The sequence below is a fragment of the Siphateles boraxobius genome, unplaced genomic scaffold (genome assembly GCF_051911475.1).
Source record: "Siphateles boraxobius isolate OS27281-9 unplaced genomic scaffold, OSU_SipBor_1 89, whole genome shotgun sequence".
Taxonomy (NCBI): domain Eukaryota; kingdom Metazoa; phylum Chordata; class Actinopteri; order Cypriniformes; family Leuciscidae; genus Siphateles; species Siphateles boraxobius.
The window spans coordinates 3359603-3382336 of NW_027509218.1; the positions used below are offsets into that span (position 1 = coordinate 3359603).

Genomic DNA, 22734 nt, shown 5'->3' on the forward strand with positions numbered 1-22734 from the left:
TAAAGCTCGCGAATAGTACGTGACATAAACGCCGTGCCCTGATCAGTGAGAATTTCCTTCGGAATTCCCACCCGGGAGATTAGTTGAAACAGTGCACTCGCCACGCTCTTAGCGGAAATAGTGCGGAGCGGCACTGCTTCAGGATACCGCGTTGCATAGTCCACCAGGACCAATGCAAAGCGGTGTCCCCGTGCTGACCGTTCTAATGGCCCGATGAGGTCCATACCAATTCGTTCGAAGGGGGCCTGCATCAACGGTAGGGGGCACAATGGTGCTTTTGGGGTGGCCGGTGGATTTACCAACTGACATTCACGACATGCCGCGCACCATCTGCGCACATTTTCGTGAATGCCCGGCCAAAAGAACCGGACCATGAGACGGTTTAGTGTAGCTGTCTGTCCTAAATGCCCGGCCATAGGATTATAATGAGCCGCCTGGAAAAGCATTTCCCGACGGCTTTTAGGTATCAATAACTGGGTTGTATCTTGTTTTGTCTGGGCATCTTGGGTCACCCGATACAACCTATCTTTTAAAATTGCAAAATAAGGATATGAGAGCGGTTGGCCAGGAGAAAGAAGCTGTCCGTCGATGGTACGAACCTGATCAAATGCATTTTTCAGCGGTTCCAGATCAGCCTCCCCCAGCTGTGCCACCGCGATCCTATCCTTAGGTTTTTTTCCCCCAAGAGACATCCGAACACAAATAGCCCAACAATTTATTAAACAACGGCCAATTAGTACCCAAAATTATCGGATGCCGGAGGTGCTGGTTAACTGCCACCTCTATTCTATGCTTTTCTCCCCTAAATTGAATATCCACAGGCAAAATAGGATACTTCACCACTTCCCCGTGCACACACCGAACCTTAACCATGCGGCTATTATCCAATGCCCTCGGTTGAATCAGGCTTGGATGAATGGAGGATTGGTTACATCCTGAATCCACCAAAGCCTGATATGTACCCCCCTTGATACTCACTGGTATTTGGTATAGGCCAGCCTGATCGGGGGCAGCTTGTGGCGCATCGGGGACCCGGATCAGTGTCCCCACCTCCATCACTGGACACCGGTCAATGAAGTGTCCCGGGTCCCCACAGCGCCAACAGGCCGGCCCAGACTTTACCGCCGCCCTGGCGGCAGGAAGCGGGTCAAGCGATTGACGTGGAGAGAGCGGCATTGGATGTTGTGGAGAGACGAATCCAGGGGTCGAGGTCCCTCCCCTGGGAGGAGCCCTGGGCGTGGCTGTTGGCTCCGCCGGATAACCCGACCTCCAGCGGGGCGCTGGCTTCGGCGGGAGCCCTCCACGTGACCTGGGGAAAGGGACAGGTTTGGGAAGAGAGAGAGAAGAAGGAGAGTGAGAGAGAGAGGCAGATGGTAAGGGGTCGCCGACCCCCGGGCACGCCACCATCTGATCCTCCGCCAACTGGATGGCCTGATCCAGCGACGCCAGGCGGTGGCACTGAACCCACTGCGCAGTTCCTTTCGGAAGCCTGGCCACGAACTGCTCCAGCACCACACGATCGATCACCTCCTCGACGTCGCTGTCGTCGGCCATCAACCATTTGCGACAGGAGTCCCGGAGCTGCTGTGCCATCACGAAGGGTCGGCCGGCCTCGTCCAGGGTTAGGGTCCTGAACCGCTGTCGATGTTGCTCCGGGGTCCGACCGACCCGCTGAAGGATGGCACGCTTGAGGTCCTGGTAGAGCAGGAGATTCAGGACTGGCAGTTGGTGTGCGGCTATCTGCGCTTCCCCAGACAGCAGAGGGATAAGCCGCATTGGCCAGTCCTCCATGGGCCATCCCCGGTCCTCTGCCGATTTCTCGAATAGGTCCAAGAACGCCTCTGGGTCGTCCTGAGATCCCATCCTGTTCAGAGGCAGAGGAGGTGAATGGTCTTTAGATGCGGGGATGGCCCGAACCTCCCGGTCCACCCAGCTCCGGAGTAGCTCGCGGTCTTCATGCTGAGCTCGGAGGAGCGCCTCGAACCGTTTGTCCTGCTCCTCCTTGATCGTCAGCAGTTGTTGGTGTTGCTCTTGGTGAAGACCGGCGAGCGACTGGATTATGTCTGCGAATGGTGACGCTGGCGGGGTCTGCATGGCGGCGGCGATCTTCTTCCCTCCCGGGTTTCGGCACCAGTGTGACAAGGTTCAGTTCAGACAGGAAGGAAGAAGACAGGGGTCGGCTTGAGCTGGGACGTTTCACTTTTATTCACGTCACAAAAATAAACAAACAGGTGCGCACAGAGCGCGTTCACCGTGCACAGGCACAGCCAAAATATAATAACTCAGAATTCGTTGCAATCTCCTTCCACAGCAGCACACGCGAGGTCCTAGCTCGTTTCTCTCTCCCCTCTCGCTCTCACACGCCGGCTTATATCCGGTCTCTCCACGCCAATTACTGAAATCAGACACAGGTGTTCATCATCTGCACTTGACCTACTTACGCTCCGCTCTGCTCCGTCCTCCCTCTCCCGCTACAGACTCCGCAAAACCACGCCCCCCTCGCCACAAATTTATTAAGTTATTAATTTATATAATAGCTGCTCTAGAGAAAACCGTGATGTCATCGTCCAGCTCAGTTCAGTTCTCAAATAATGGTGTTAATGCAGGCAGATCAATAATGTTGCTGAATATTAAATGTCCACAACTAAGCAAGCTAAAGGCAACAAAGGAGAAAAATGCACACAAAAAAACAATGGTAAAGAACCAAAACCTTGGGAGAAACCAGGCTCAGTTGGGGGGCCAGTTCTCCTATGGCCAATTAACGAACAGTGCATGATAATGATTCAGGCAGCATTATAGGTCAGAAGTCAGATTGGATTGGAACATTTAGAATATTTATCCAGTTTCATCTGGTTGAAGGTATGGAGACGGGTTTGTTGAGAATCAGTGCCGATAGCTGTCGTGTTGTTGACGCCTTCACAGGGGAGAGTCTAGTTGACACAATGTCTGTTGACACTTCAGGGATGCGTTGTTGTCGTGTCTACTCGCAGGCCCACCATCTGATCTGGATCCAGCCCAGATACGGCTGACTACATCATGTGTTGTGATCGTGTCTAGGCGCAGGTCCACCATCTGATCTGGATACGGCCCTGATCCAGCTGACTACATCATATGTTGTGGTCTTGTCTAGGCGCTGGTCCACCATCTGATCTGAATATGGCCCGGATCCAGCTGATTAAACCTCGGAATAAACAGAAAGACTAACATTAGCGTAGATGCCATTCTTCTTATGATGTAACGAGTACAACAGGTGGTATAGGATGTATTCCCAGTTCCGGCAGACCTAGTTTATGCAGCCTAATAATCATTTAACTGATTTGAATTATAGAAATGTATAATGTTCTATGTGTATGCCAGGTTAAAGAGATGTGTTTTTAGTCTAGATTTTAACTGACAGAGTGTGTCTGCTTCACGGACAATGCTAGGAAGACTATTCCAAAGTTTTGGGTTTAAATAGGAAAAGGATCTACAGCAGTTAATTTTAAAACAAGTAGTTGATTTTGATATTCTAGATATTATCAACTGGACAGAATTTTGAAATTGCCATAGACATGAAGGACTATAATGCGTTAAGAGCTCGCTCAAGTACTGGGGAGCTAAACCATTAAGCGCTTTGTAAGTAATCAGCAATATTTTAATATGTATACGATGTTTAATATGGAGCCGATGCAGTGTTGGCAGAATTGGGCTAATATGGTTATACTTCCTGGTTCTAGTAAGAACTCTAGCGGCTGCATTTTGGACTTTGTTTATTAAATGTGCAGGGCAACCACCCAGTAGAGCACTACAATAATCTAGCCTTGAGGTCATGAACGCATAACTAACTGTTCCACATTTTTCATTGAAAGCATATGTCGTAATTTATATATACTTTTAAGATGGAAGAATGCGGTTTTACAGATGCTAGAAACGTGGCTTTCAAATAAAAGATTGGTATCAAAGAGCACACCCAGGTTCAAAGAGCAGCCATCAATTGTTAGACAGTACGTGCAGAGGTTTATTGCCCAATAACTAGAAACTCTGTTTTTTTCAGAATTAAGTTGTAGGAAATTACTAGTCATCCAAATTTTTATATCAGCTACACATTCCGTTAATTTTATGAATTGGTAAATTTCGTCAGGATGCAAAGGAATATAGAGCATAACAGTGAAAACTAATCCCATGCTTCCTAATGATATCTCCCAAGGGTAGAATGTAGAGGGTGAAAAGAAACGGTTCTAGTTCTGATCCTTGTGGTACTCCATACTTAACTTGTGATCGATATCGAATCAGTGCAGAAACGCTCGGCTCCGAAGCGAAGTTTAGAGAGTGTCTGCTGCACGCTTCCTATATAACCGCAGCACGGGGCGTCGTTCGTGATGCAAATCTCCATCGCCAATGTCCATTGGCTGTTTCTGTTAACATTCGAAGGTGATAGGGCTCTCAGGCGCGACCCCAATTTGTCAGTCACTGACGTAACTCGTAGTGACTGAATGGGAACTGAATCAACACTTCAGCTAAACAATTATACTATTTTAGTTTAGCTGCCGAAGAGTCGAAATTAACTGTTTGCATAATTTAATCATTTTCCTGTTATCACTGTAAAGCTACTTTGAAACAATCTGTATTGTATAAAGTGCTATATAAATAAAGGTGACTTTATTTAAAGAAATTAAATAATTAAAGGATTAAAAGGGATTTAAGAGAATAAAGAAAAGAAATAAGAACGACAAAGGAAGTTCCAGCTCTAATTGCCTAGCTGTTAAGTAATCCATTTAAACTCTTAGAAAATCATATTTTATTCAAAAATGTACACACAATTACTCTTATTTGAATGTCTAAAATATCAAAAACGCAAAATGTTTCTTGTCTCGTAACATTCAGTTATGAATAAAATGCAAGGATCGTGTAAATTATAGCATATTTTCAAATAAAAATGGCGAAATTCCATAACAAAAAGTTGAGTATATTGTATGAGTTGAGTACACTGTATATTACGCTGTTAGACCGCTGAGGTCGACCAGCCTTAAATGTAACTTTTTAAACTGTTTGTCATCATAACAACAAACAGAATGCTGCATAATGGAGTGCACCAGAGTGGCATCAAAAATAGCAAATACTGGGTGGGACAATTTTGCCATTTCTAATTATTGAGGGGTAGGGGGGACTTGTCCCCCGCAATGCCTTTGGTGGTTACGGCCCTTTTTAAAAGACAAATAAAATTCAGTAATATTTTTTATTAATATAATTACTAAAATGATGACATTGTCTTCTGTAGTGCTGCTTTACAGCTGAAGTTGTTTTAGAATTGATGGATTTTGTAACATTAACTGTTATTAAAGCTGGTTTGAAACTATCTGCATTGCATAAAGCTCTATATAAATGAATGTGACTTTACTTGGAAATGCTTATAAACACATTTTGACTCTTAATGCAAGATGCCAGATCCCAGATGCTGTCACATGTCTTGAACCAATCCAGCTCGGTTCTTGTTCACATATCTGCATCTGGTTAGCGTTCTATTGATCCTGTTAGATAGAGATTACTTCTGACTCTCTAATTAACTTTGTAATCCCTGCTTGTCTTAAGGGTTAGGAATTAAAGCAGGGGTGACAACACTTTTGACAGTTAGTGTCATTTACAATTTTCTTCTAAACCCTGTGTTTGTAAGTATCATTGCCTCATTGACAAAGTATTGTTTTGGAAACTTAAAAATATGTGTCACATGGCTGTAGTTGCAGGTACATATCGTTTTGGAAAGACACAATCTGGTTTTAATCCAGTTGAAACTGGTCTAAATTGCACAATTAGTGGATCATGAACAATATATTTGCTTGGTTGGAAAATTTGATTGCCTCTATAAAGCTCATTAGAGAATATATTTAGGAGATGCTGGTCATGCAAAGCTTGTGGATACAATTGAGATGTAGAGAGTGATGTCATATACTACAACAGACGTCTTGAGGACTGATGGTTTGAGCGTCTTGCTCTCTTATAAGAGCAATCGTCTGCCGGAGCATTGGTGTGTTATCCATTGTAATTCACATGTCTGTCTGCTAAGTGCAGTTAACTGTAAAACTATATGTGCTTATTATGCTTATGATAAAGATAATGAATTTTAATGATACAAGCATAACCAAGTGTTTTTGTAACCAATAATATAACTCAAATCAGCTGACAATTCAAAAAAGTCTTACAATAAACATACGCTGGACAGGAATTGTAAGCCTATAGCCTAAAGACATGTTACTAAGTGATACTATAACTCTATAAGCTCTAACAATAAATATCACACAAATATTTGGTAAAATAATATTTTTGTTATTTACATTGAACTATAAATATTTGTATTCACACTTGACAGTATTAATGAAATGATATGAATGAGAAATTACTCAGTTTAGCTTTTCACATTGCCTTCTGGATGATTTTGGGTAAAGTAAGGTAATGTGTAAGGAAGCATCCTATTGCAGCCTGATGTGTTTAGAAACAATTTTGATGTCGGAAATATGCTTGTTGTCTCTTAAAATGCTGTCTAGAAAGGCGCCTCACTAGGCTTCGGAAAATAGCTTATGGTTTTGGCAATATGTGGCAGCACAAGTTTTATTACCAGTCTTTTTTTCCAGTAGGCTGAATGAAAATATTCTATCAGCAGTCCTAACCTGATGCTGGTCTTCATTTGCTGCAGATTACGAAATTAAGATGATTAGTCAATTGATCAGTGCCCTTGATTTACTCTAAGCAGTGGCTAAATTATGTCTAGATCAGCACCTTATTGATCAGTTATGTCTAGATCACTAATAGTGTTGATTAAGGCCTCTTGCCAAGGCTAGCCAGTGACAGCTTGTAGGTACGGCGGGCTTGATTCTCTTGTAAATCACATTGAGTCATTATGAGTCCCTCGCTGTGGGTATTTTGTCTATGTGTTGTTGAGAGTCATTGGTGAGGTTGGAGAGTCTTCTAGGGATGAGACAGCATTGTTTTGGTCTTTCCCTCAGGTCACCCTGGCTGTGTGTTTAAGGTGGCCTCAGCGAAGCTCACTGCTCAGGTAACGCTGGGGACATCTGGCTCAGGAAGCCATGTCAACCAAGGCCCTATCCCCAGTGCTATGAGGGCCACCATCCGAAAACTGTACATGACCAGCCTTGAACCCCAGGACCTCAAGTGATCGATCCAGGAGGGAATAAATTGGTCGAAAACTCGCTAGTAGGTGCATAATGACGCAGACCTGCCAAACTGAACACACACTTCCTACATAAGCCAACGATCCATGTGCTGAGACCAAGAGAGTGTGCCGGTAGGGTTATGGAGGTGTTTTCGAAAACATATCAAGTCAAGCTCTCATGTTCTTGATTACTGGGTATTTTTATAGGATCTACAGTGGTCTATAATGGATCAATCATCTTTGAGGTTTTTGAGGCTTTGAGGAGGCTACGGTTAAGATTGTGGGAGTACTTTACTTCTTTGAATCTAGGAATGTTAATCTTGGTAAGTTCACAATTTTTCTTGGCACTGAACTTTTTCAGAATGAGTTTCCTGTTTTATGTTATGATAACCTGCAACTGCAGACCAAAATAACTGTATGTGTGTGTTTCGAGGTATTGGTACAGTCATGAATATTTAATTACTGGATATAAATTCCTAACAATTGGATAATGATTATACGCAATTAGGTGAAAATGCTCAAAGTGGCAACGGGCTGTGAATGGGCACTGGCTCTAATCTGGAATGCTAGATGTTTAATACAGTTTACTTATCAAGATCTAGAGCAGTTTAACCATGTTAGTCTAAAAAACAAAATGTATCGATTAAACATTTCATTAAAGTATTTGTGCTTTTAAAGATTTTTAACCTGAAAAAAATATATTTGTATTTTCAATGTATTTTGTATAGATATATTTTGTATATTATAAATCGCATACTGAAAATATATAAATATTTCTAAATAAGGATATTCTGCAACCCAATTAGGAGGTTCTGCTTTGTTTTCAAGCACCGCCAGATTGTTCAGATGTTTGCTAATGTGTCTGAATGTTGTTTTTGGCGGTTAAAGTCTTTATGAAATCCCTGTAAAGATTAAGCTTATGCGAGACAGTCACCTCATCAAAAAGTTAAACTGGTATCAGGCTCTGTTGTAGAGGGGCTTTGCCTCAGGAGCCTTTGCTAAAATCAGCTGTTACCTGCTGGTCACATTGGCCGTCTTAACTCTCAGCGTCATAACCCAGTTTCCACCTCAGAGTTAATTTGATATTTTGCACTTTTTTATTGTGTGTTCCCGAAGCTATTATAGATACAGCAGTACTTATACTGATGCTACAGTATCTCGATTAAAGCTTGGGAGAGTGAAACAAAATTGTATTGTAGACTTCTTTTTTATACTCCATGTTAATATAATTTGAATGTATTTCAAGTTATATAGAAGTTACATTTGTTTTGCAGTTAAAATTACAACAGAATATGTTAACCTAATTTTTCAAATTATAAAGCATGTATGTAAATGCACTTGAATGACAAGTACACCGTGGTCCAGTCCAGTATACTTCATAACTCACCACATTTAAAAATAAATGATCTTCTGTGGTAATAAACAAAAAGCCACAGATGATGTCCATAGATTTTAACTTGTATATAACTTAAAATATTATTTTTAAGTTTAGTACTAACTAACTAACAAAAACTTTTATAAGTATAATATATGGTACTTTTTTTATTAAAATGTAAATTAAAATGATATTTTACATTTAGGAGATGTAATTGTCAAATGCAATTACCTGATGCAATATTTCTTGAACAGAAAATAGTAAATTCTGTAATCAAAATAGACCTGGAGCAATTTGTTATTTTTTTTCTGTAGGACACTATCAGACAGACTGATGGCAAAACAGGTTCACATTTTATTCATTATGTGGTTATTTCTTAGAAGTTATGCATAAATAAATGCCACCCATGGCTGAAGCCCTCACATGTGTCATGAGTCATTGCACAGCTTCATTTGGGATTAGGACCTAATCAGTGCCTAAAACGCCTCATATTTGAAATCAATAAACTTTTGACTTTTGGGATTGTGATTGTAATCTTACCATTTAGTAACGCTTGATCTGATGGCAAATTTAACATGATCTGATCTGTTTGACGGTTTTTCGTACAAATGTATGACAGTCTTCCTGTCTGAGGATGTGTCGCCCCGTCTGTTCAACCTCTTGGATTTGTCCGGTGTCAGATTAAGAGAGAGTGCTCAAAATCTTTCTCCCAATTTGGCTGGGCGGGGGGCAAGTGGGGCGGGTGGATTCTCCATATATAAGAGCTGATGTCCTACAGACACTTTTCACCTAGTATGCTTCATGACTTCATGTCAGCTCTGATATCTGTACGCACGTCAGTGCGGCCGCCAATCGATTTTTAAAAAATTGCATTAACTGTACCGATTTTGTTGCATTGACTTAAGCTTTTTAAAAAGTTTTTTTTGTGTGTGGTTGTGCCTTTGAAGATTTTCATAATGAATTACTGCATGTCAGACATGTATGACATAGCCCACGGTGTGAATGGGGGATATGCAGTGCCGCCCGGAGGTGAGTGCTGCATGTATGGTGGAGAAGGGCCTGGTTTCACTCACTGTGAGCCACAGCCATTACACCACCATCCTCCTAGCATGGAGCAGGCCTGGCTGCCCAGCCAACCCTACGGGTGCCCGTTCAATGGAGGCAACCCTGTGTTCAAGAGTGAGTTATGCTCCATGGAGGTGCCTCTCAGTCACTACCACCAACCAGACTACTACTCTGACGGCAGGCCAGACTTCTTTCAGATGCAGTGGATGCAGGGGCCACACAGGAAAGGTATCGCAAGCTCTAGAAGAAGCATAGAGCTGTGCTGTTTGGTTCCAAAGTTTTGTCTTTTCCTTTATTTTTTTTTTTTTAGGTGGGTGACTTTTTGCAAACATGTAAACAGTGTACACGTGTAGTAGTCTAATATCTCAGTCCAAAATTTTCTGTGTTTATACTCAGATGTGCTCAGTTGAAATCTGATTAAGAATATTTTGATTTATGACTAAAATAGTGTTTTCATTGGTGGTGGTGTTTTTTTTTTTTTTGTTTGTTTTTTGTCTGACATTTGAGGACTGATTCAAAATGTGTTAGTGTCATTTTTGTATTTTATATCAATATGTTTGCTATTATACCATCCATTTGTGCCAGTTGCAAAACTTAATCAAAATGAGCAAGTATTGGAAAAGCTGTCATTATGATGTTATAATAGTAAACTGAAAGTAAGTGCCTCTTTCAAAGACCTGTTCAGGGAGCTAGTTTGGCATTGTGTAGTTTATTGATCTTCAGGGTTGGATGGAGGTTTGGGGTATGTTGTATTGATTTGTAAGGACACAGACAGAGGAACAGAAGGTTTGAGCTACTGTCCTGCCACTGACCTCATCAAAAGACTTATTGATCACATATTTATTCTTGAGCTGCTGCAAGCTGCCTGAACGTATGTTTGTCTTAAAACTTGTATTTTTGTTGTTGTTGGGTTTTTGTCTACACATAAGAACATTCTGAAAAAATATGTTTTTCCTTTAATACTTTTTCCTTCTATTCTTTCTCACAATGCTCACATTTTCTCTTATACTTTTTCTTTCTTGAGTTTTTTCACAAAAATCAACATATCTCAATTTAATATTTTTTATCATTTAATTATTTAATTAAAATATGTTTTTTTAAGATAAGATAGCTTAATGAATGTATTTAAATGGCAAGATAGAATGCACCACCTCTTAAAATGCACCACCTCTTTTGTTCTGTATTTTGAGTTTTAGCGCTGTTTTATAACTTCACAAGCAGTTGTATCTATTTTTATGCTGAGATTTCCACGTTACATTTTCTTATTTTAATCAAATGTGTACATTACAGTACTTTTACCTGTTTATAGGGTACATACCAAGTTACCTGGACAAGGATGAGCTGTGTGTTGTGTGTGGAGACAAAGCAACTGGCTACCATTACCGTTGCATTACCTGTGAGGGCTGCAAAGTGAGTGTTTCAAATGTATTTGAGTTCAGCCCTTCCGTTCTCTTAGAAAATCACGCAGTGCATTAATGACAAATTTGATTAATGTACAATACACATCACACTCTGTTTACACTACTTCATTATGATATTTATAAGAAGGGCCATGCTCTGCAATTAAAACTGAAATCTTGTTTTAAGGGTTTTTTTCGACGCACAATTCAGAAGAACTTAAACCCAACATACGCTTGCAAGTACGAGGGAAAGTGCGTCATTGACAAAGTCACCCGCAACCAGTGCCAAGAATGTCGCTTCAAGAAATGCATTGCTGTTGGCATGGCAACAGACTGTGAGTGTCCTAAAGTCAAAAACCCTTAAATAGCCTTTTGCCCCTGTTAATTGATGATTCTGTAAGTACAAGCACTTTTGCTGTCTCAACATTGACAAAAAGTTGCTTTGTGTTTGATTGTTAAAAAGACAGACATTGTGCATAGCTCTTGCAAACATTTTGTTGTTCCTCCAGTGGTGTTGGATGACAGTAAGCGTCTAGCCAAGCGAAAGTTGATCGAGGAGAACCGTCAACGGCGGCGGCGCGAAGAGATGCAGAAGACGGTGTGGGACCGGCCAGAGCCAACGCAGGAGGAGTGGGAGCTGATCCGGGTTGTCACAGAGGCACATATGTCCACAAACGCTCAAGGCAATCACTGGAAACAGAAGCGTAAATTCCTGGTGAGAGGTCGATGACTGCATCAGTGATCTACAGTTATGTATCTTGTGTTTAGGATGTTTTTGTTTGTTTGTTTGTTTGTTTGTTTGGGGTGCGATTCTATTTTTCTTTCTTTTCTTTTTTTTACCCTACCACAACCTTAGATTCCCCTTCCCAACCCTTCCCGCACAATTCCCAAGCCCTTCCTCACCGCTGTTCCCATTGTTAATATGTCCATGTTTTTGTATCTCCTTGTAGAGTGGGGAGTGTTAGATGGACGATGAAGAATCTCTACCTGAAAGGCAGCAGCACTAACTTTAATGGAACACCTTTGTCCTTCTTTCTCAAGCTCTGTTTCCTAAACCCAAAACTGTTTTCTCATGTTTGTTTCTTTTCTGATATTCTTCTCTGTCTTTTTCTAACCAAGTTTCTAAGGTTCCAAGGTTCATAATTGTTATTTTCTCTTGACTCTAACTGTCCTTTACAGATTGAAGTTCTGTTTGAGGACTCTTTTAACACTGCTGTGGGTTTCCATGGGAAGTTTACTTGCTTTCTTAAAATGTTTGACGCTTTCTATTTGGCAATTACGTTTACCTCAAAGTTCGTCATTCCACTAGTTTCTTAATTCTGTAAGTTACAGCATTAAGATTTCAAATTTAAAGGTGACATGCATGTGTATTTTCTGTCACTAGAGAAAGTACAGACGGTCACTTAAACTTCAGTATGAAAAAATATATTGGTGTTGGCAAGGTGAATTAATTTCTGTCTGTTTCATAACTCTGATTCAGAGATTTGTTAGCATTACTCAAAAACCTCATTCATAAAACACAAGCAGAGTGAATTTCTATGTAAATTGTTCATAGAACATTCTTACGCAAATTGTTGCAATAGTTTTACAGACGACTTTTACAAAAATGTATTCTGCTCATGAATTATGATTTAAGCCCATTGTCTTTTTGAACCGACTATTAAGCCACTTCAGATATCATGCAAGTATCATGAAACGTCAAAGGGCTAAAAAAAAAAATATACAGTATACAAAAAAAAATGCAAGATAGATCACCCAGTCCTAGTTTTCATATACATATATTGTGAGGTAGAACATAAAATTAACAGCAAAATTTGTATTAATTTGTATTAAAAAGTTTTACTATGGCCAATTTGCAGTAAATGTTTTTGTACTTTGAATCCTACATTTCTGTATGCAGTTATTCTGTATGTAATATTATATGACTATTATATTATATAATAATATACAATGATGATTTTAAAGCCATGAAATCCATGGAAACTCCACGCAAACTCACTATCTCACTGTCATTTTCTGTCTGCACTCTCACCTGTCCAGTTTAAACTTGTTCTTTTTAGTTGACTTGACTCGGGTTCTTCATTGAAACTTCACAATCCCTGTTGATTGCCCAACAGGTCGAGGAAGCAATGCTACTTAATGAAATAACATGTAATTTATTCTGTACTTCTGACCAGAGTGCAGTGGGGGTGAAGGAAGCAAAGGTAAGAACCAGCAGAGCAAACACATTTATTTATGTTTTTATCCAAAAGAACGCCCTCTCAAATTCTCAGCTGCTTTCATTTCTGTCACGTTTTTTTGTTTGTTTGTTTTTTTGCGGATAAAATTGACATGCTGGATGCTTGAGGCATTTGTTTGGAGTGTTTATGTAGCTCTCTGCTCACGTTGTCAGAATGAAGGTGTACATAGAAGAGGAAAGCTGAATAATTGCCTAATCGTGAGCATAGAATTATATGGTTCTATCTCCACTTTTGGTCGAAATTGAGTTTTTGACAATCTTATTCATTGGGTGTTTATTAATGCCTGTGTGGTGTTATTTTTGTAAAAAAAAATATTTTGTTAGTAGTTATTAATAAAATAAAAAGGTTTCATCTCACAAAATAGCAGGGATTTAAAAACTTTGATGCTCAATATCTCAGAACTACCCTAAACGGAGATAGAACGTCCTGGTTGCGTATGCAACCCACCATTTCCTGAAGGAGGGAACGGAGGACGTAGTCGACGGTCGACTGAATGGGGATCTCGCTAGAGAGCCTATCCTCTTCGAGTACTATTGAACGAGCCAATGTAATTGGCGTGCGTGATTCGCATCACACACTCCTCCCCCGCGGCGCGGGTATAAATATGGAAGTGGATGCACGCACTAGTTGCTTTTCGCTGAGGAGCCGAGAGTAACCCGGGGTCAGCGGTGATCCAGCGGTAGTGGCAAGGGGACTACGTCCTCCGTTCCCTCCTTCAGGGAACGGTGGGTTGCATACGCAACCAGGACGTTCCCTTTCAGTCGATAACATCAGACGTAGTCGACGGTCGACTGAATGGGGATAACCTTTGAAAACGCCACTAACGCTGCCACCTTCCAGTGCCTAAACCAAAGCCTCCTGATGCCCCCGCAAATTTAAGGCGGGGAAGGACAGGGCTTAGGCCAGGGAAGTCACTGCTGTTCCTACAGGACTACTGGGAAAGCGTTCCCCGTACATTGGAAGGAAGGGACGCTGCGGAAGCCATATCCAACCCAGAGGGAGGTAACGTGGAAAATACACATATGAACTGGGCGGACCCCAGACAATCTAACATATGGAATGTCACTGGGATGGCTTCAGCCTAAGAGGTCTATGGCTTGCGTTCTGTACACGTCCAAGAGAACGGACAGAGAAGCCAGGGCTGGATCTGCCTCCTCCAGGGCAGTGCTTGCAGGCTCACCACCTGCTCCTATTACGGGAGAGGTAGGAACCTTGGGCACAATCCGAGCCGGGGTCTCAGCTTGTGAGAGTTAGCCGGCCCAGACTCCAGGCACAATACGTTGACCGAAAGCGAGCAAGTCCCTACCCTCTAGAAGAGACCACGCGAGCAGGAGAACTGATATAACAGAATTTTTAACTCACTGCCTGCAGTGGCTCAGTGGCGGTCTCTGCAGTGCATCGCACCAGGGACAAGGCCCAAGAGGATAAAGAGGGACGCAAGGATTTACAAGACCTTGCTCCTCAGGAACCTGACGATCAGAACGGGCTTCTGCACACTTCTGCAACACGATGAGCGTCGTTTAAACACCGAGGCAACATCATTTTGAGGGTGAAGGAAAACAGCCTACTCCAACCCATTTTGCAGGAAAGAGAGCACTGAAGTGATCGAAAAGCTTTCAGGATCTCCTCTGGAAAAAAGACGCACTCAACAACTAGATTCCACTTATAAAGGCGTAAGCACGCTACCCATTTCTAGGGGGTGCTCTCAGAAGTGATGGTAACTATCACATGCCTGTGATAGCCACCTGAACCTCCGCGTTCAGATGTAAGACCGCCCGGAATCTCCGGGGGAACTGGGGTTAAACGCATTTCTGCGGGCCCCTGGGGCAGCTGAGAGCCAGTGTTTGTCCAAGGGTAGTCCGCTCGGTTTATAAAAACACTGGCAGGAAGATGAAACCGGAGGGGCAACTGAGCGGCCCGGAATGGTCATGACCCAGCTGGACCCAGGGGATGGAGTCTCCACTTGCCCTGGCTATAACAGTCGTGAGGCTCGATGGCGGCACAATTGAGTAGAGCGGGAAGAGTGGAACAAAACGTCCTCAGAAGCTTCTGACTCCAAGGAGGAGGTGACGGGTGAGTTGTGACATGCAAGGAAAGCTTGCGCAACGGTCGCAATGTCTAACAACTCGAGGCACGAATGCCCGTGTAGTCGAGGGTCGCCCCGGCCCCAGTTAAAACACGCCCTTTGTACATGGCCCCTCTGTTGAAGAGGGTTTGGCAGCAGACCAGGATGAACTATAGTCACACAGGGTGAGCTGCTCTGCCACGATCACCTCGGGACTCGATCATGAAGCTAGCGCTGAAGCGGTCACATATGGAGGAAGCCAAAGGCTGAAACTACCATATACCCCAGGAGCCTCTTAAAGTTCTTTCAGTGGGACCCTTTCTCACTTCAAACACCAGCTGAACACATTCTCATTGGAGAGACGTGTTAGACCGAGTCCATCTCCAAAACTGAAAAAGAGATACTCAGCCCGTGGGCGAGATTACTCTCTTCCAGTTGCCCTGAAGACCCAACGGGCTCTGGAGCACTCGAGGGGATGGACACTGTACTGATACTCCACCCTTTCACGCAACACACAGGATGGCCTGCGGTGCGGAAGGTAGAGATCTGAAGCACATGTCTTTCAGGTCGGAGCTGCAGACCGATCTTGGGCCAAGATGGTCACGACCCACCACCTAGTAGCACGAAGAACGAGTTTACAACTGGCCTTCGTACCGGCTGGAGGAGCGGCTATATCAAATCCTTCGCCAGCAGGATAAGATAAGCACACACAAGTCAGGAGCACTGCTCAACACTCGGTGTGATGAATATCACTGAATTTTCAGGAGCACGTCTGCTCAACACCTAATGTGATGATTATCACTGACTTGAGCGGGGTAGCCGAGCCTGAGGTGGGGCAGCAAAGTAGAGAGAGTGGTGTTAGTGTGCTGTGCAACACTTACCTGTCTCCACTAGCGGCAGGGGGCGCGTGAGAAGGCTGATGACCGGGTCCTCGAACGCACCAAGCTGCCTGATGGCGACCAAGGGGGAGCTGAGGGGTGTAAGGCTATACAGGGTCACACCCGCCAGACTGGCCCTCTTGGGACCCAGGAACAGATGAAATTGCTCTCTCTTTGAAGTGTGGGTACCGCTTGCTCTGCTTTTTTTATTTTTATTTTTTTTAGGGAGCCAGCGGCGGAACAGACACACACACAAACAAAAGGCTCCCCCCGGCCCTCACCCGGGGGGAGGAAGTGATCGTGCCACTCCAAGAGAATCTCATCCATTCCTGGGCGACCCGCTCCGGAATGCTTTCGCTGTCGCTTGCCACCTGGCTTGGCAGTGCCTGGAGCGGGCTGGGCGTCTCTACTGCGCCGGCTCCATGCTGAGGCCTGGGTGGAGGCTGCTGCGGAGGCCCAGCAGGAGCGGCAGCCGGGGAACGCCCACGGCGACGAGCAGGCAGAGGAGCTGCCACCGGCGGCGGGTGGAGACAGCAGCTGGCCACCGGGGCAGGATGTGCCGGATGACCTCCGTCTGCGCTTTAGCGGCAGAGAACTGTTGGATGCAGTTCTCCACTGCGTCGCCGACCAGCCCAACCTGGGAAATTGGGGAGACCAGGAATCGAACCTTGTCCGCATCCGCCATACCAACCAGGCTGAGCCAACGAAGGCGCTACTGGACCACACCGTTGGACATCGCCAGACCGATCACGCACGCTACGACACTCGTGCCCCGGAGGGTGAGGTCGGATGCAGTGCGGTGCTCACCTATGAGCGCACGGTCTGGATTACCCTTGTGCATGCCATGGGTGCCCTAGCCTGCAGCAACGCCATGGCATGCAAGAGGAAGCGGCTTGCCCACAGGCTTTGTAAGCTCTGCCCGTTGGAACGGACAAAACTCACAGGCCTTAGGGGGGAGACGAGGATCCCCCCAAAAGGCAGCGGCCACCGGACACAGGTGCACCTGTGTCGACAGACCGGTCCAATGGAGGGACCCTTCGCAACCCTTCACCGTTCCTCCATCAAGGGTAATGAGGGGGAAAAGCTATTCAGGCAGTTTCTGGCAGAGAAAGATGCTGTTCACCACCTGATAAGCTCTCCATGCATTTCGGGAAAGAAAGGCACTGGGGTGGCGAGCTGAGAACCAGCGCGGCCCGCCCCAAGACACGAAACTCCAGATTCCAACCGAGACTGAACGGGACACGGTGGAGGTTCCACTCGAGCCCGGCAGCCTCGGCGGCCCGTTTCAGCATGGCTATTAATTCTGGATCCGGCTCGGGCAACATTGAACTCCCGGAGGGAGACAATGCAGCCGAGTCATCATCTCTGGAAGTCAGCTCACCCTCCGATGCTGCAATCGACGTCCTGTCCTCCAGGGGAGCCCCGAGTGAAACCGCCGGCCCACACATTACAGATGGACCAGCAGACAACACAGGAGGCTCCAGTGGTTGCAGTGGAAGGGAGGAGTGAGGAGCCCACAGGGAATGGTTACCGGGCGGGACATCCAACACTATCCTCCGGTCACCCATCCCACACAGCACCCGTGCAGGGTGGGGCATGGTAATGGGGACTCGCTCTCCGCGTTTAACGAAGGCGACTCTCGCCCTCAACACTGCGACAGTCATGTTCCCACAGTGAAAACATGAGCTGTCCACAAAAGCTGTCTCAGCGTGCTGTAAGCCCAAACACGTGACACAACAGTTGTGACCATCAGAGAGAGACAGGGAACGACCGCACCCAGAAACGCATGGGCGGAATGACATCTTGAAAAAGACGCAAACGCACCCGTGTTGCTCTTTCCGAAAATAGGACCGTCACCAGTGCCGGAGCACACAGGGGAATGACCGCGGCAACACTGAACAGAGAACTGAAACAGTGAAGCACTCAGTTTTCCGCCCTCTAACCAGCCATCAACACACACAAACATTTAGAAATTTGTTGCTGTTAAAACATTAGTTGAGAGCTCAAAGCTCGCGATCACCGCTGCACTCGCACTGTAGAACACCAGAACTGGGAGAGTCTTCCTGAAGAACACCGACACACTCGCTCGATGGAGACAACAGCACTCTCAGAGACATCAAACGATCCGCTCCGAAGGGAAAGGCAACTAGTGCGTGCATCCACTTACGTATTTATACCCGCGCCGCGGGGGTGGAGTGTGTGATGCGAATCACGCACGGCAATTACATTGGCTCGTTCAATAGTACTCGAAGAGGATAGGCTCTCTAGCGAGATCCCCATTCAGTCGACCGTCGACTACGTCTGACGTTATCGACTGAAATGGAACTGTATAATTCTAAGCTCACGTAATGTCAAAAGGGAACATCAGGCTAATCTTCTTTTACCCTCAGTCTGGCTTTTTTTTTTTTTTTTTTGCTCTGTCTTTCACGTCACAATATTTCTGGTCAGAAGGTCACAAATCGTAATTTTTCTAAAAAAAAAAAACCAAATATCAGTGGATAACCCTAGTCAATGAGCTCCCCAGCAGAAGGAGCTATCAAAGACGCTTCTCTGCTCTGATAGTGTAGTTTAAGTTCCTCATTTTTCCTCTTTTCCCTCTTTATAACTGGGCTTTACTCTTATTTCGTTGACATGTCTTGCTGTAACTCTGGCCTTCTTTGTGCTTTAGAGGGGAATGAGGATTTGCTGTGTCATACTTTCGTCTCTGTGAATGTCCATTTCCTATAAGTACCCGTGTTACTGAGCACACTACCTCTCCCCTTCATCTCATTTCAGCCGGAGGACATCGGTTCGGCATCCATCGTCAACGCACCAGAAGGGAGCAAAGTGGACATAGAAGCCTTCAGTCGGTTTACAAAAATTATCACCCCCGCAATTACTCGTGTCGTAGATTTTGCCAAAAAGCTGCCCATGTTCTGCGAGGTAAGAAACCTGTTGTACATTGCATCAAACAACACATTCTCACTCCTAGCCCGTAACATATGGATGCTTGGTCAGGACCTCTTCGCGTCACTTTTTAACACACAGGGTACCCCTTTACCCTAATCCCTCCCCTACCTTAAACCTAACCACTTCTCAAAACACGTAACAGGCAAATAAAAGTGCAGTCATAGGTATTTATTGCAGAAAACATTATACAATTATAACTTGTCAAATTATAAAAAAATATAATTATACAACTTGTCGTATATGTCTTTTGAAGCCATACGAAATATTTATGTGAAGAACAGAGTGGAACCTGAAGGTTTTAATTGCTTAAAATGTTCCCACTCCATGAACCAACACAGTATTATGTCATTCAAAATATACACCTGAATGTCAGCATGATGCAGTTGGACATGAGGCATACGAGAGCCAATGCCATTTCACAATCAAAACTTACATAACGCTTATTCTGGCATAAATTTTTAAATGTATTCAGAGGATGTAAGCTTTACGGTGGATGGAGACACGAGACAGTGATTGCTTTTGGGTCTGTTCCTCAAACAAAGCAATTGTTTGACCTCGGAACACTTGGAATATTTGTACATTTTAAATAAATTGTGACTGTAGTTGTATCTGTCTGTTATAGCCTGTGTTTTATATTATATAATATACAAATGGCTAGGTTTAAGGATTGGGTTACGTGTTAAAAAATGTCTAAATAGTGTAATGTAAATAAAATTATTATATAAATTACATATATGTCATAATGGCAATATTATACACAAATACATCATTTTATCATGACGATAAAAGTCCCATGCCAATAGCGTCTGTGTATGTTGCCGAAGATTTTTTATTGAAAGCAATAGAGTACCCTGCATGTTGAAAAACGCTTAAGGAGTACCCTCCCTGTTCATTAAAAAATGTGATGCCAAACATAGGAAATTACAGTAAATACTTCAAAACCTAGCTTACATCCAACCAAATGGTTGGTCGATGTAAATTTGTATAGGCCTCCTGTAGAAAAAACCACAGCAGAAAATGCATCAAAATGAGGTGAAGAATTTAACGATGAGATCAAATGAATCAATTTTGAAGCTTGACAGTGACCCATGTTTGGATACACAATACATATTATGACTGTGATTATTGTGTAATTGTTCAGCTGCCTTGTGAGGACCAGATCATTTTGCTGAAGGGTTGCTGTATGGAGATCATGTCTCTACGAGCGGCGGTGCGCTATGATCCCGAGAGCGAGACTTTAACGCTGAATGGGGAGATGGCTGTCACACGGGGCCAGCTCAAGAACGGGGGTCTGGGTGTGGTCTCAGATGCCATTTTTGATCTGGGTGTCTCGCTGTCCTCCTTCAACCTCGATGATTCTGAGGTGGCGTTGCTCCAAGCCGTGATTTTGCTTTCCTCCGGTTAGTGCCATCTTCATTTCTCAAATTGAATCCAATATATTCATTTTTTTTCTTATCCAGCACATTATGATCAAATGTGTACACAAATATATATATATATATATATATATATAGCAAATATTGCACAAAATCTCCTCTCTGTGAAACAACTCTTTTTTTATGTAAAAACAAGGAATGCAAAAAGTGCTGCGCGAGGTGTAAATTCAGTATCCCGGGGCTCTTTGGGTGTAGGGATGATTCAGATCATAAAAAAACAGTCCAAGGCACTCGAGTAAATTGTTTTAGAAAAATATAAAAAAGCCTTTATTCTTTCATGGCTTAGGCATTTTAAAAACAGGTGACAAGCAACTGCATATTCGATTGCTTTGGACTGTTTTTGTCTTTTTTTATGAACATTTGAATAAATTAGATTTGTGTTACAGTAAATAATCCTAAGAATCTTACATGGTTTAGAATTCCAATTGATGCAGGCATATGACAGTTCCCTTTCAAGGGAACTCGAGCTGCGTTTGAGACGCGGTGGGAACGCTCTGCGTGATTACGTCGTGAAGCACGTGTAAAATCAGTCCAATGGAAGCCCGCTACGACATAGGTGACGTCATAGACCAGGAAACTATAAAGCAACCCTGAAATCAGACCGCGATAGCTTCTGCACCTTCAGCAAGCGCTCTCTGTATATCTGTCCTTGTCTATTTATTGTTGTCTGTCAAGCCCCTTATATATATATATATATATATATATATATATATATATATATTACATCCAGTCCTCACTATCAGGAACCGTGAGTCAGTCCTCGAGGGGGCTGACTGTGAGCATTGCTTGAGTTTGTCTATGAAAACTCTTCGCTCTCGCCGAGCGTTCTTTGAGGAGGACGGTTCGGTTCGCGCTCCCCGAGGTGCGGGTCCCGCTGCTGCCGAGGCACAGCGTTGAATTTCATCTTGGGGTTCGCAGATGGATCTAGTAGCGGGGTTTGAGACGGGCCCCGCCCTTTCTCAGCCCTTACCTACTGGATTCGGTGTCTTTGCCCAGGAAGGAGCCCGCTCTGCGGCTTCTCCTTCCCAGGCTGAGGCACCAATATTACGGCTATCCAGTTCTGAGGATCTGGATGTCGGTAGTATGGGGGATATTGAGTGTTCGCCAGCTCATACCCCTGCTGATGAGGAGCTTATGGAGGTTTTATCTCGTGCTGTTACTAAATTAAATATTGAGTGGCCAGCCGATGATTTCGATGTTGAATCTAGAAAGAGTCTTTTAGATGAACGTTATTTACCATCTAGATCACGACCTCCTCGTCGGGAACTGCCGTTTTTTCCCGATCTCCACGCCGAGGTTTCGAGATCGTGGATTAAACCGGCGTCTTTCAGAGTGCATAACCCACAAACTAAGAATTATAGTAAAGTTCAAGGGATTGATCATTATGGTTATTTGACTATGCCTCGTGCTGAAGACACACTAGCGAGCTATCTCTCCCCTGAGTCTTCTTCTTCTCTGAAAGCCCCGACGTTACCCACCAAACCATTAAAAAATACATCTCTGTTGGTGGGTAAAGCGTATTCGGCAGCAGGTCAGGCCGCAGCATGTTTGCACACTATGTCGATTCTCCAAGCGTACCAGGCTGACCTGCTGAAGGACATAGACGATAGTGAGGAAGTTAGTGCTGACGCAATTCGAGAATTGCGTCGCACGACAGATTTATCTCTCTGAGCCACCAAGGAGACGGCCAAGTCTGTTGGCCGCTCTATGGCAGCCTTGGTGGCCACGGAACGCCATTTATGGTTAAATTTATCAGAAATAAAAGATAAAGATAGATCTGTTCTTCTGGACGCACCGCTGTCACCTACAAGTCTGTTCGGCGATGCTATAAATTGTGTCGTCGATAGGTTTCAAGAAAATAAGAAACAAGCGGCTGCGTTTCAGAGGTTTCTTCCTCGCCGGTCTATTGTCCCCGAGGCTGCTCGTAGTATAAAGTCTGAGCAGCCTCATCCGTCTACGAGCTCCGCTCACCGAGTTCAACAAAAACAGAGCGTCGCCGCTCGGGCACCACCTCAATCTACGGTTCCTGAGTGGCGCTCGCAGCCCAGACCTGTTAGGGGTAGACAAGATCTGAGGACTGTTATCTCTAGGAGAGCTTGTGCTAAGAAGAAGACCTGACGCCAAGGCTATCAGGCTTCTGAGGGTGGTCCCCTCCAGGGAGGAACAGTTCCGAGGAACCGTC

General features: G+C 44.1%; 1 protein-coding gene across 9 annotated transcripts in view; it reads left to right on the plus strand.

Annotated features, from left to right (window-relative positions):
• The window catches only part of thrb (thyroid hormone receptor beta), a 614287-nt gene that overhangs the window by 585380 nt on the left and 6173 nt on the right, over nucleotides 1-22734 (plus strand). For 2 of the 9 annotated variants that reach the window (XM_077222560.1, XM_077222559.1), the window contains 6 exons: nucleotides 10894-10994; nucleotides 11172-11319; nucleotides 11494-11699; nucleotides 13162-13188; nucleotides 18943-19089; nucleotides 20258-20516. In XM_077222560.1, coding sequence (XP_077078675.1) covers nucleotides 10894-10994; nucleotides 11172-11319; nucleotides 11494-11699; nucleotides 13162-13188; nucleotides 18943-19089; nucleotides 20258-20516 — 888 coding nt within the window. Of the gene's footprint in view, nucleotides 1-9271; nucleotides 9813-10893; nucleotides 10995-11171; nucleotides 11320-11493; nucleotides 11700-13101; nucleotides 13189-18942; nucleotides 19090-20257; nucleotides 20517-22734 lie in introns of those variants that run through there. The other 7 variants (XM_077222558.1, XM_077222557.1, XM_077222562.1 and 4 more) reach the window with 5 other exon arrangements.